General features: G+C 33.3%; 2 protein-coding genes across 2 annotated transcripts; one reads left to right on the top strand and one right to left on the bottom strand.

Moving 5' to 3' along the window:
• The first annotated feature begins 542 nt into the window (after nt 1-542).
• On the top strand, nt 543-3,622 carry FDH (formate dehydrogenase). Its single transcript, XM_059593252.2, has 6 exons — nt 543-812; nt 1,797-1,968; nt 2,140-2,680; nt 2,961-3,085; nt 3,178-3,290; nt 3,366-3,622. Exons 1-6 carry the CDS (start codon nt 741-743, stop codon nt 3,477-3,479), a joined length of 1,137 nt encoding a protein of 378 aa, XP_059449235.2. The 5' UTR covers nt 543-740; the 3' UTR covers nt 3,480-3,622.
• Nucleotides 3,623-8,361: 4,739 nt separating this feature from the next.
• Nucleotides 8,362-11,083, bottom strand: PDE329 (calcium homeostasis regulator). Its single transcript, XM_059594340.2, has 3 exons — nt 10,647-11,083; nt 10,309-10,473; nt 8,362-8,829 (listed from the first exon to the last, which is right to left on the bottom strand). The coding sequence occupies exons 1-3, from the start codon at nt 11,043-11,045 to the stop codon at nt 8,509-8,511; spliced, it is 885 nt and encodes a 294-aa protein (XP_059450323.2). The 5' UTR covers nt 11,046-11,083; the 3' UTR covers nt 8,362-8,508.
• Nucleotides 11,084-14,381: the final 3,298 nt, after the last annotated feature.

Below are 14,381 nucleotides of genomic sequence, written 5' to 3'. Positions count from 1 at the left end.
AAAAAAATAAACAAACAAACTATTATACTTTAATAAGCATCATCTATTTCTTTTATTTTTCAATTTAATAGAGTGTAATTATTGTCAATATCCTCCAAAGTAAGCAAAGACAAAAAAGACCACCAATTTTTGTCTAAAAAAATATATATATATATATATATTCCCATAAATCCGAAAATAAATAATAACAATTTTTGTTTCTTAAAAAAAAAAAAAGATAATTTTTTTTTTTAAAAAAAATTTCCACTCTCTTTCTTAATTTTTAAAATTTTTAAATTTTATTAAGGGTAAACATTAATAATTTTCAATAGTTTGAGTAAGACATAATCATAATTAAAAATTTGAAAAAAAACTTTATTAATTGAGTAATAATTCGAAGAAATTATATAAAATTTTCATAAACTTTTTAATTGTCATTTGGTCGTTGGTGAAATCATAAATAGCACTCGATGACATGGCGATGTTTATCCGGCAGCACAGAGCCACACGTGCACATCATGCATATAATTGGAACCGTGAAGCAACGAATAGAGGAAGAAACTACAGCCAATTTCGACTTCTCCAGACTCCCAAGTGGCCTACCAAGAAAAGAAAGAAAAAAAAAAGTTGATCTTGTACAGTGGACTTAGTTGTGTATAAGTAGGGGAGTCCGGCTTCTTTGTGCTGCAGAAAACAGAGACTCCATTGAAAGCCTTTTCTTTCTCCCTATATATATATATATATATTTGAGAGCGAGAGAGATGGCGATGAAGGGTGCTGCTACTTCTGCGATTAAAGCCGTTGCTTCCTCAGGGGTCACTAGGAACCTCCATGTAAGAATTTCCTTTATGCATGTGGTTCTAATTTTGATGTCCATAAACCAATTTTGAATTTGATTTGCAATACTTCTGTTCTTGTTGTTGTTTGCCAATTTCTTTGTTTCTTTTCTCTCCAACTTTGGGGCTGAAATTCGTATGATCGGACGGTAGAAAATGTTTGGATTACTCGTATTGGCTGATCGTTGATGTGTAGAATCCCTTCCCACAACCAGACGGTACGTCACGATCTGGGATCACTGATCAGGATGATCATACTTGGGTTGGGTGAGTTACACGCAAAAAGTGTTGACTGCCACAGATTATTATGATAATTGATAAAGCAAAGCTTATGGGGATAACCATTTAATTTCTTCACGGGCCCGCTACAATATTTTTTTAGTTATTATGATTAATTAATTATATTATCATCAGCAATCATTCAACTCGTTTATCACGTAGCAGCGGGTATAATTGAGGATAGCCTTGTCCATCCGGACCCACATTATGAAGCTTTAAGGGACAAGTTTAAGTGAGATGCTTTTTATATTTATATTTAAATATTAATTAAATAATATTTTATTTTAATTAATTGAAATTGACGTTGCCACCTTATGCATGTGACTTTCATGAATGTGAAAATAAAAAAGTAAAAAAGTGGGCACATTCCAATTATTAATTGTAGGCCTTAAGCAACAGCCTAAATTGCCTAAGGGTTGAGTTAGCACTGGCCTTCTCATAAGTTTGAATTGGCAGAATATTGATTGAGTCATTGATTTTTCCATTTTCTACCGGCTTAGGTTTTTGGGATAATTGAGAGTTTTTCGTGATGTCGAAGTAACTTGACCTAATCTAAAAGTTAAAAAATCCACACTTGTGATTGTTAATGCATTTGGGTAAGTGTTTTGTGCTTTTTGTTTGAAAAAGTGTTTTTGATAGAAGTGTATTTTGGTGGGGTCTGTATTTTTGTGAGGTCATGTTTATTTCTCTCAATGTGAACAGGCTTCTCCTGGAAGCAAGAAAATCGTGGGGGTGTTTTACAAGGCCAATGAATATGCTTCCATGAATCCCAATTTTGTGGGTTGTGTGGAGGGAGCTTTGGGCATACGTGACTGGCTTGAATCACAAGGCCACCAGTACATTGTCACTGATGACAAAGAAGGACCAGACTCTGGTCAGTATATTGTCAGATGATACCATCATACTTACATAAATTTGTTGCACATGATTTAAAGTAATATCTTGCTCTTCACTCATATTGTAGCATCTCTTACATGTATATGTTGTAAGTTTTTATTATTATTATTATTATTTTCCTTTGAATTTACTTGTACCGTGATATCAGAACTCGAAAAACACATTCCCGATCTCCACGTCCTCATATCTACCCCATTCCACCCGGCCTATGTTACGGCAGAGAGGATCAAGAAGGCCAAGAATTTGCAACTGCTTCTCACAGCTGGAATCGGGTCTGATCATATTGATCTGAATGCTGCTGCTGCTGCTGGATTAACAGTTGCAGAGGTCACAGGAAGCAATGTTGTTTCAGTTGCAGAAGATGAGCTCATGAGAATCCTCATTCTTGTCCGGAACTTCTTACCTGGATACCATCAGGCTATTAATGGGGAATGGAATGTTGCAGCTATTGCTCACAGGTCTTATGATCTTGAGGGAAAGACAATTGGAACTGTTGGTGCTGGACGAATTGGCAAGCTATTACTTCAACGTTTGAAACCTTTCAACTGTAATCTCCTTTATCATGATCGTCTCAAGATGGACCCTGAATTAGAGAAGCAGATTGGGGCAAAGTTTGAGGAGGATCTTGATGCAATGCTTCCCAAATGTGATGTAATTGTCATCAACACGCCTCTCACTGACAAGACAAGGTATTTATTTCATTGCTTGTCCAATCACTATTTTACTGCTAGTATTTTTGGCTCCTTTGAATTTACAGAAAATCACTTTACAACAGCTTTCTGTAAAGTGATACAGAATACATGACATTGCCGGGATGGTCTCAGTTTTGTTTAGATACCATGTTGTGATACGGTTTGAATCTGCCTGCTGTTGAATGTCATGTTTCTGTTTCACTTGTTTGCTATCATTATATTTTGGAATTATGCTCTGAAAAGTAAAACTTATGAGAATTTTGATCTTGTGAATCAGAGGGTTGTTTGACAAAGATAGGATTGCGAAGTGTAAGAAGGGAGTCTTGATTGTTAACAATGCTCGTGGAGCAATCATGGATACACAAGCAATTGCTGATGCTTGCACTAGTGGACATGTTGCAGGTAACTGAAGAACCGGCCCAAAAATAGATACTTTATCTTTGTCAGTCTCCTCTGTTTGGCTTATGGATTTGCTTTGTTTTCTGATTCTCCAGGCTACGGAGGTGATGTTTGGTACCCACAACCTGCTCCAAAGGACCACCCATGGCGCTACATGCCAAACCATGCTATGACCCCTCATATTTCTGGTACCACCATTGATGCACAGGTAGTGTCCTGTTCTCTTTTGAATATTCTTTTCCATTTCATTTGTTCAATTCCCTCACCATGGAATTTTGTGCAGTTGCGATATGCTGCTGGAACTAAGGACATGCTGGAGAGGTACTTCAAGGGTGAAGAATTTCCTCCACAACACTACATTGTCAAGGAGGGTAAACTAGCAAGCCAGTATCAGTAAAAGCTTGTGCTTTTTGTGTGAGCCGTCTCCTAGACGGAGTTTCTTGTCTGCTGATCACGTAATAAGTCAGCAAAATCCTGAAATAAATGTAATCTCTGTGGGATTTGACAAACAGTTTAATGCAAAGGTTTCAGCTTGCTTCATGCGGATGTCAATCAATTGGAAAATGAATTGTTTGATATTGACTCAAAGTAGAAATTGGAGTTGGCAACATGTTAGATGTTAACCCCGTAAAACAAATTTTTGTCTTGAAATAATCTGAAAATCATGATAAAATCAATATCAAGCTTGTTTGAGTTCATCGAGTTTGTAGCATTCTAATGACAAAAGAAAAAGAGCAACAAACTCAAATGATTCATAATATGACAGACAATACCAAATCACTACTTTTATTCACATCTAAAGGCTGATTAGTATTAACTACCTTGGATTCTTATTGATGCTTTGATGGGGCTGAGTCAGGCTATGGCTCAGTTAGACTTGAAGGAGCGTCTGCGGTTCCCACCGTTTAGGTCTTTCCTGTGCGGCTCCCAGCGGGTAGGTGCTACTATGGTCACGTACAAGTAAAATAGCCACAATTAGGATAGCTACAATTGGTCTCTTCGACCTACTCTTTTTGCTTTTAAAAAAAAAAAAAAAAAAAAAAAAAAAGCCATGTATGTTAAGGTGATCAAATTAATTTATTCATTTACTCAATTTGTCTCTGTATGATTGCAAAAAGCAATTTTTCTATAATTTATATTTTCCAAAAAAAAGGACCCTTTTTAGTAATAACTTCCACATTTCATTTTATAAATAAATAATTATTATTCTAATATGATGCATTTATTACCTTTTTAGTTTTTTAAATTTATATTTTTGTTCGAAACCCTTTTAAATTAATTCATCATATGACATATTGTGGCTATTGGATCATCCATTTTTTCACTTGTTCTTTTACTTTTGCTAAATATAACATGTTAACTTTTTTTTTTTTTTTTAAGTGTGAAACGTTGTGATCATTGCCAAAAGGTGTTACTTGAACTAAAAGTCATTCAATTTAAAAAATATCATATTTTCAAAAGTCCGAGCTACTAAACAAAAATTGTTTAAATAAAATTGATGCAAGAGCAAATCAATTCTTAAACTAAATTATTTTTATTCCAAGGGCGTTCAGTTTCCTATAAAGGGTTAAAGGCTTCTAAGCCTTGCCTTCTAATATCAAAGAAAAGAGATGGCTAGAAAATGTATTGGAATATTTATGGTGGTTTTGATAGAGTTGTGTATCCTTATTGTGGTGAAAATACAAGCTAACAACCTGAACTTCACCTCTTTCGCTCATTCAGATCCCATCATGATTTCTCATTTCTCTGAACTTGATGAAGCTCAAAACCCAAAGCATCATGAACAAGAGCCAAAGTCAGACCGAAAGCTAGAGCAACAAAAGCTAGAGCCAAAGCAAGCATCATGCGTTACAAAAAAAATTGAAAGTTGTAAGAAAATACACAAGGCAATTATTGGACATAGACATCTTGGCTATAGTAAGTGTCTCTATGCCGGTTTTCATGCCTGCCGTCTCATAACCTCCAATTACGAGCCTTGTGACGTTTTTGAAAGTTGCATATTTGATTGCTGGTATGAACACGGTTGGAGAGGTCTCTATAAGACTATTGCACCTTGTTTGGAACTTTGTTATGAAACGCATATCAAGAACTATCAACACAATCCTTGAGCTCCAATTTTAGATTGGGTAAAGTTTTCTTAACTACTCTCTCCTTAATTATCTCCATGTTCATTGAAATAATGCATTATGCACATACATATATGCATGAAAAACATATTCAGATGCCTTAAATGCTTATCAATATTCTTAAATGTCGTAAAAAATGCCTCTTTTAACTCTTACATTATAATTTTAAACGCGACAATAAAAGGTTTATTATAAATATTTATTTTTATTTACTGCGAAACATTGAACATTGTTTATTCCACATGAATCTTTACGTGTATTAGAAGTTAATTTATACAACCTTTCTAAATTATGAAGCAGAAGTTAATTTATGGGTAAAGTCTATTTAATTCCTCCAAACTATCAATTCAATGGCAATTTACTCCCCAATATCAATTATGACAATTTACTCCAAAAATTATCAAAACAATGACAATGTATCCCCCTCCCCCCCTCCCCCCCCCAATGCTAGCAAAATGACGAAATTACCCCTATAGAATTTGTAATAAGACAAAAATACCCTTAACAATTTGAAAAAAAATTAAATTTTAGTAATTTTGTTTTTATTTTAGTAAGGGTAATTCCATCATCTTGTTAAAATTTGGGGTACATTATCATTATTTTGGTAGTTTGTGGGGTAAATTGTCACAATTGATAATTTAGGGAGTAGATTGTCATTGAGATGATAGTTTTAGGGGGTTAAGTAAACTTTACTCTTAATTTATTCAACCTTCCTAATTTATGGGGCATTTAATTAGCAATTTCAATACTTAACGCAATGCAAAACATATCATTTTTTTTTTCACTTATTAATAATTGTCAAAATGTTTGTATTAGACTAGTTTTTGATGACAAGTATGTATGGATTGCCAAAAACAAAAACTGAATAATGTAATTTTATTTGAATTGAAGGAATAAAGTATAAAAATTTTGTACCAATAAATGAATATTATGAATATCTATGTATAAAATTTTATCAATGGAAATGTGTACAGGCACCACAAGTGTAATAATTGACTTTTATTTTTTATGTTTTACTTGTATTTTGTAATTTGAGCAAAATTTTCACATACGGAGTATTCTATTTACTTAACAAAAGGCACATATTTCCACGTTCTTCACTATGCATTTTATTTATTGAACTGCATTGCACACTTACAACATGCTCTGTTAGTCTGTTTCAGGTTCAATTGGAAGCTTTTCAGAGCAATGTGCGAGACTGCGATTTGTTACACAAAAGTTCTCAAATGTCTCTTGTTTCAAATAATATTTTTTTTATCCTTTTTTTTTTTTTTTCTTATTATGGAATAATATGAATCATGGACACTTTACTAAATGATTTGTACTATTGTATATTTTAGCTTTCAAGTGATGTTGATTGGACTATTTTGAATCCAAAAGTATGTTATGTGTGGTTTGAGTTTTATTTGGGGTTTGTTGATCTTGTTTGAAGGTTTTAGTATTGTTAAAACTAGCACAGTTTGTTAAAATGAGAACATTATGAAATAATATTAGTGCCAATAAAAACTAAACAAACCTCATCAGCCTTGTCTAGTAGTTCCCATTGAGACAAAATAATTATAGGATCCCCAAAGATGCATAAAAGAGTATAATTAAAAAATAAAATAAATAAACCAACCACATAATAGACCAAGATTTAAGTGGTTCGACTTAACAATTCTACATCAACCTGTGAAGACAACTCAGAGAAAATTCACTATCAAAATATAGAATACAAAGGTGGTGGGGAGAAAAATAAGTCAAGTCCAAAGCTCCAATATACCAAAATCTCACTCTCACACAAAAGAGAGAAAAAAAAAATCAAAAGAAAACTCTATTTCTCTCTAAATGCCAATGCAACACACTAAGTTGTGAGGACAAACGAAGTGAGACATGCAACTCTCTTTCTCCACTCCACCTTGTGTAGTGTGCTTCATTTCTCTATTTATAGAAGTTGAAAGTTGATGAGTTATCACGGTTGCAAAAGGAAAGGACTTCTATTCCATCCAAAATAAGGATTGACAATGTCGGTTGAAAGATCTCCAATACTAAACCAAATACAAAAGGTGTTGGGCCCCACTCTCTAGCTTAAATTCAAGTTAGTACACAACAAATCTCCACCTTGACTTGAATTTCATCGAGTCCCCAATGCAAAACTCTTCATGACGTCTCCTTCAACACCCCTAAGCGTAATCACAAACTACAAACAACAATCAATCCTTGAGAACATGAATTGGTTTAGTTAACATGTTCGTAGGATTTTCTGCCATGACAATTTTATTCAATATGATATGATGATATCTCCATCTTTCCCAACCACCCAAAGAAACTGATATCTGACGTCAACGTGTTTGGTTCTCTTCTGATACATTTGATTTTTGGTCAAATGTATTGCGCTTTGGCTATTACAAAATACAACACTTTCATCCTGATGTAAACCCGGACCACTAACTAGATCTCTTAACCAAATTGCTTCTTTCATTGCCTCTTATGCTGCCAGATACTTTGCCTCTGTAATGGACAAAGCAAGTGTCGAGTCTGTCGACTATAATTCCCAATAGATCTTTGTTGGTCTCCTCTATTTGGCTTATGGAATTGCTTTGTTTTCTGATTCTCCAGGCTACGGTGGTGATGTTTGGTACCCACAACCAGCTCCAATGGACCACCCATGTTACATGCCAAACCATGCTATGACCTCTCATATTTCTGGTACCACCATTGATGCACAGGTAGTGTCTTCTCTTTTGTTTTGTTTTTTTTTTTTTCATTTCATTTGTTCAATTACCTCACCATGGAATTTTGTGCACTTACGATATGCTGCTGGAACTAAGGACATGCTGGAGAGGTACCTCAAGGGTGAAGAATTTCCTCCACAACACTACATTGTCAAGGAGGGTAAACTAGCAAGCCAGTATTAGTAAAAGCTTGTGCTTTTTGTGTGAGCCGTCTCCTAGTCGGAGTTTCTTGTTTGCTGATCATGTTTGATACTGAATCAAAGTAGAATTTGGAGTTTGTAAAACAAAATTCTGTCTTGGTCTTGTTTGAAAATCAGGATAAAATCAATAACAAGCTTGTTTGAGTTCATCCAGTTAGAAGTATTCTAATGACAAAACCAAAGAGGGGAAAGTTAAAAAAGCTTTGCCAACTCTTACTAGCATTCATAATTACTACCATTTTCATTGTTTTCTCAACATGGACAATGGAAGTTTGAGATATGATGCTGCCAAAATGGCATAAAGATAAAACTCTGCAGTTTTCCTCTCAATACATGGTCAAAATAATTACTTTCTAATTACAACAACATCAAAAGCAGAACTTCGATTAGGTCTCTTGGTTTTGCTTAAGGAATTCGAGGTCCTTCATTTGCATTTTTACAGCTTCTTTTGTCAAGGGCTTCGGCTCCAGGACATTGTTATTGTCACTGCCTTCAGCTACTCTCCTTGACTTCTCATCGACAATCCTCTGAATCTCTGATTGCTCCACCGTTGGGAATACAGAAGCAAGCATGATAGATAATAGACTCTTATCTCTTTCCTCAATAAGGTCCCTCCCAAAGCAACAGACATAAACTGCTTCAAGAGCCTTCTCAACTCGAATCTCCATTGGGATGGTTGGAGCAGCAACCTTTGACTTCACCCGTCTCTACAGTTTGAAAGGCATTTCGTATAAGAATTTATCAAAGAATAGCTTAAAGGTTTCAAGCCTCACCAGATCAAGGAATCAATTGTTGAATGGAACAAAAAGCGCACACAGAAATATTTGGTATGATGCCAGTTGTTTACTTCACATAATACTAATTGTTGTTGAGATAAACAAGAAGTAGAGTCTCTAAGTGATGACTTGTCAGAACATTACCTTAACCCAAAAACATACCTATGGGTTGATTCGACAATGTTACATTAAATGCTCACTTTTGTTGTTATTATTCAATGTGGGTTTTATCAAGCATGAATTTCTTAACATAGAATTGTTGCGACTCTTGATGAGCTAATATAATTATAACCACCAGCATTTTACACTATCTTTGCCCCTTTAATTGTAGTATATAAATAACAAATTTTAATAAGTGAGAGAGACAATTCAAAAGTTTTGAGATTACTATGGATGAATCATGAGGTTGTCAATTCGCTGACTCTTTCTCTTTAAATTTGCTTCTTGTCATCTCCTTCCTCTTAACAATAAAGTCACATGACAGTGGGGAGGGGCTGTGATATGTATAGTTTCATATGTTTTAATCAATCTAGGAGGACATACACTTAGAGATGAATCCTTGACAGCACCTCTCTTGTTTATATGCTGTGACAAGACACATGGCATTGATGGCTGTTGCCGTCAGAGCATTATCTTTGGTCATAGTGTGTCTGTAGACGGGCGTAATTGCATAAATACATTTTGATGTTTATGTAGGACAAGATATTGGTTGATATACTATGATACACATGTATAATGCATAAAACAACCAGTAAAAAGAAAAGAAAAGAAATCAGATCTAATTGAAATAAAAAACTAAAATGATAAAATGCACAGAACAGTTTGGTCAATATACATAATGTACTAAAATTTGTATTAATAGATTATCTTATTGGTTTTCTGAGTATATATATGGTATGGATACTAAAGATCTGTTTACATCCTAGAAGGTTTTATGACTCAAATTACAGTAATCATCCTCTTCTTCTACTAAGGTTGCAACAGTTGCAGAATGGAGAATAATAACTAAGAGTGTCTCAAAATATTATCTGTTTCTCTTTTTTTTTTTTTTTTTCTTCCCTTAAACGATGGGGGATGTATAATCATAGTACTTCTGATGAAAAGAAATTAGGGTATCTCTATGTATTGTTCACCCAACAAAAAATTGAAGATAAAAGAAAGTATTGTTCATATAGGAATAAAATGGCAAATTGCATATTCCAAAACCATTTCCCAACCCAGTCCCCACAATATCAGTAAAATTATTAACATGGTTTTTTTTCTAGATTATGGGTATGAATATGACTAGTTTTGGTTATGCAAGAATTTACACTACCTTATCTGAATCAACTTGGGTTTGTTACAAGGTTCCAGAATAATTTTTATTAATTATGAGAAAAAAGGGGATCAGATGAAATTAGAGCAACCAACCTCTTTTGCTTCATTCATCATAGAAAGGAAAGTCTCCTCTTCAAATTCAATATCGTTTGAAATTCGAAGCCTGGCTACCCCCTCCAAAATCTCCTCAGATTTGAGAAGCCCTGCACCAACGGCTGCTAGCCAACAACATAGTAGAACATACAAAGGATCCCCTGCCTACCCAGAAAGAAATCTCAGCCTCAAACTCAATCCCAGTACAAAACTTCATGAAATTTAGAGTACTAAGCAATAACGTTCTTGTCTCGTCAAAACAATAAATCAAAAAGCTACCTATAGAATGAAAACTCCAACATTTCATGAAACACCAAACCATTAGCAAAGATTATTACCCGGCCTCGTCGTTCTTGGAACTCATAGAAAGCTCTAGAGTCAGAAATGCTACACTTGTTGCCCACACGCATTCTGAACTCAGTAAAATCAATAATTTCACCGCCAAGGCCACCTTCGTCGCTCATAATTCTCGCTATTAGGCCAACAACAGGGAGGGAACCGATGACCTTGCTGGCAAAACCGGATAAAGAGTTGGGATTCTCCATGTAAGCTCTAACAGACAAGACCCCATTAGAGTTTGGCACTTTTGGCCTACTGGGTCTCGTGGGATTGCCATAAACCTGGTGGAAGAATTGCAGCAAGGGTGAAACTGGCTTGCAGGTTATGTTGGTGAAATGGGTTGCGAGGTTGGTGGTGGGAGAAGATAGAGTGGAAGTGGGCGTCGACACAACCACCATGGTTATGGTAAGTGGAAGCTATTGGCCCCTCGTTTGTATTATTGTATATACGTTATCTGCGAGAAATGATTTGTCGGATCCCGCTTGTGTACAGCACACGTGCTGTAGAAAATTTTAACGGCCCAGATGCTACCAAGTAGAATTCTGGCATTTTTGTTATGGTGATCCGATGGTGAGGAGGATGGGGCCCATCCTCAGACTTAAATAGAATTCTGTCATCCCCATGGTGGGAGACTATACCGTTGTCTCTCACATAAGAGGATGTTTGGAACTGTTTTTTATTAATATATTTTTTAAGTAAAAAAATGTTGGTTTTTTTTTTAAAAAAAAAGTTTTTACTAAAAGTGCATTTTCGTTATTTTTGGATTTTTTAAACTCTCAAAAGCGCTTTCAATTTTTTTTTTTTACTAAATGTATACTTTTTTTCTCAAATGCACACCCAGGCCCTAAATCCCAAAGAATATATTTTGAAGGCGTGGCAGCTCTTTTAAGTAAGACTTCTGTTATATTTAAGAGAAATAATAAAGACACAATTTTTTGGCACAACTTTGTCCTAACTTTTTTTTTTTTTTTTTTTTTTTTGTGGTCATTTAAAAAAAAAATTTAAAAATAAAAAATAAAAAATTCTGAAGCAATAACATCCTATGTGGTCTTTTTTATTTGGTATTTTTTTTTTTAAAAAAAAAGGTCTTTTTCTTTATAATAATGACATTTTTTTATAAAAAAAATATGACCATTTTTATGAAGAAAAGTGTCATTTCTCTTTAAAAAAATATATATCAAATAAAAAAAGAACCACATAGGATGTTATTGCTACAAAAAATATTTTTTATTTTGTTTTTTAAAAAAATAAAAAATAAGAGAAAAATTGAGTAAAAAATGTGTTAAAAAATTGTGTCTTTATCATGCTTCTATATTTAAATACTAATTAAATAATACTTATTTATATTTGAATGTTATATATTTTTATTTAAAATCCATTCTTCTCGTTTGATGGTATGCTAAATTATTAAATTAAGTTTTTAGTTAGTTCTATTGTAATAGATTCTAGATCTCCCACAGAAAGATATGAACCGCAAAACACAAAACCTTGAAAGATAGAGAATACATGCATAGGCTACGAAGTGTTGAAACTTGAGAGGCAAAATATACTTACAATTTTCATTGGCTAATATTTAGGACCTTCTTCTTCTTTTTACTTTAGTTATTAAATAATTAAATTTGATTATTGCTAATGTGGCGGTGTCATGTGGATTACTACATCAATTTAAGTTCACGTAGTACTTACCATGTCAATTACTAAATAATTAAATAACATTTTGATTGAGTGTGTAAGCTAAGAATTGATGCCATGTTATTTGAACTTACCATGCATATGTATATAACTCTGAATTTAAATACGTTTTATTCCTTCCAAAGTCATATAATTCAACTAGATCAAGTTGATATATTTTATTATCTTCATATGTCTCTTCATAATGTTAATACCCAGTTACCATTTGTAAAAAGTTCGTTTGAAGAAAACTTTTTTTAGGCGAATGTTATACGATATGGAGTTTTGCATTGCTTAAACACCAAATTAATACATTGATCAAAAGCCATATATGTTGATGTTATCAAATTAATTTATTAATTTACTCAATTGTTTCTTCATAATTGCAAAAGGCAATTTTTCTATAATTTATCTTTTCCAAAAAACACAGACCCCTTATAGTAATAACTTTCATATTCTCACTTGATAAATGAATAATAATAATAACAATAATATGATACCTTTATTACATTTTTTTAATTAATATTTTTGTTCGAAACCCTTTTAAATGGGTTTATTGATCCGACATATTGTGGCTATTGGATCATCTATTTTTCACTTGTTCATTTACTTAAACTAAAAGTCATTAATTTAAAAAATATCATACTTTCAAAAGTCTCAACTACTAAACAAAAATTGTTTGAATAAAATTGATGCAAGAACAAACCAATTCTTAAACTAAAAATATTTTTATTCTAATTGCGTCTTTTCATTCAATTTCCTATAAAATATTTAAAGGCTTCTAAACCTTGCCTTCTAATATTAGAGAAAAGAGATGGCTAAAAAATGTATAAAAATACTTATGGTCGTTATGATAGAGTTGTGTATCCTTATTGTGGTTAAAATACGAGCTAATAACCTTAACTCTACCTCTTTCGCTCATTCAGGTCCCATCATGATTCTTCATTTCTCTGAACCTGATGAAGCTCAAAACCCAGGGCATCACGAGCAAGAGCCAAAGCCATACCAAAAGGCGGAGTATTATGGGCCAAAGCTACCATTGCCTAGTTGCATTACAAAAAATTGAATATTGCAAGGAAAAACATAAGCCAATTCATGAACGAGGAGCTATCATGAATGCCTATGGATATTGTCTCTTTGGTGGTTTTCAAGTTTGCCTCCACAGAACCAACGATTATGGGCTATCAATTGTTTTTGAAAGTTGCATATCTGATTGCTGGATTCACCACGTTTGGAAGAATCATAACTATGACGTTATGCATTTTGTACCTTGTTTGGAACTCTGTTATGAGACACATATCAAGAACTACCCACACAATTTATAAGCTCCAATTTTAGATTTAGAGCAATGTACAAGACTGGGATTTGTTACATAGCAGTTCTCAAATGTCTTTTGTTTCAAATAATGTTTTTATTTTTATTGTGAAATAATATTAATCATGGACGCTTTACTAAATGATTTGTACTATTATGTATTTGGGTTTTCAAGTTACGTTAATTGGACCATTTTGGATCCAAAAGCATGTCATTTGTGGTTTAGATTTTAACTGGGATTGGTTGATCTTGTTTTACCTTTGAAGATGTTAGTAGTTAGTGTAGCACCCCTAGCCCATAATGGTTGGATAATTGGATTAGTTAATAATTTGGACTTAAGAGGCTCAAAGAATTACAACACCAACGAAACTAAAACGGTTTGTTAAAATGACAACATTTTGAAATAAAAATTAGTGTCTGCTTTTTAAAATTATCACTAGAGCAATATTCAATAATTATAATATAAAATTTAATGATAAATTTAAAAGTCACTAATCCTCCTTATAATAACATTACTCATAATTATAATATAAAAAGTAGGGGGAGGCCTATTTAATATTTTTATACCACCTACGAGTCTCAAAATATTTCGATGCCACACTCCGTCTGGCAATGGACTTGGCTCAAATCCTTTTTTTTTTTTTTTTTAAATAAAAAAAAAAAATTAACTTTTCAATATTCTTATTTTTTATATCACATCAATAACTTTTTATTACTATTCAAACAGAAAAATATATTACAAAATAAAA

The sequence above is a fragment of the Corylus avellana genome, chromosome 5 (assembly GCF_965113065.1).
Source record: "Corylus avellana chromosome 5, dhCorAvel1.hap1.2, whole genome shotgun sequence".
Taxonomy (NCBI): Eukaryota; Viridiplantae; Streptophyta; class Magnoliopsida; order Fagales; family Betulaceae; genus Corylus; species Corylus avellana.
The sequence above is the reverse complement of the archived record's forward strand: the minus strand, read 5'-3'. Positions and strand labels throughout refer to the sequence as shown.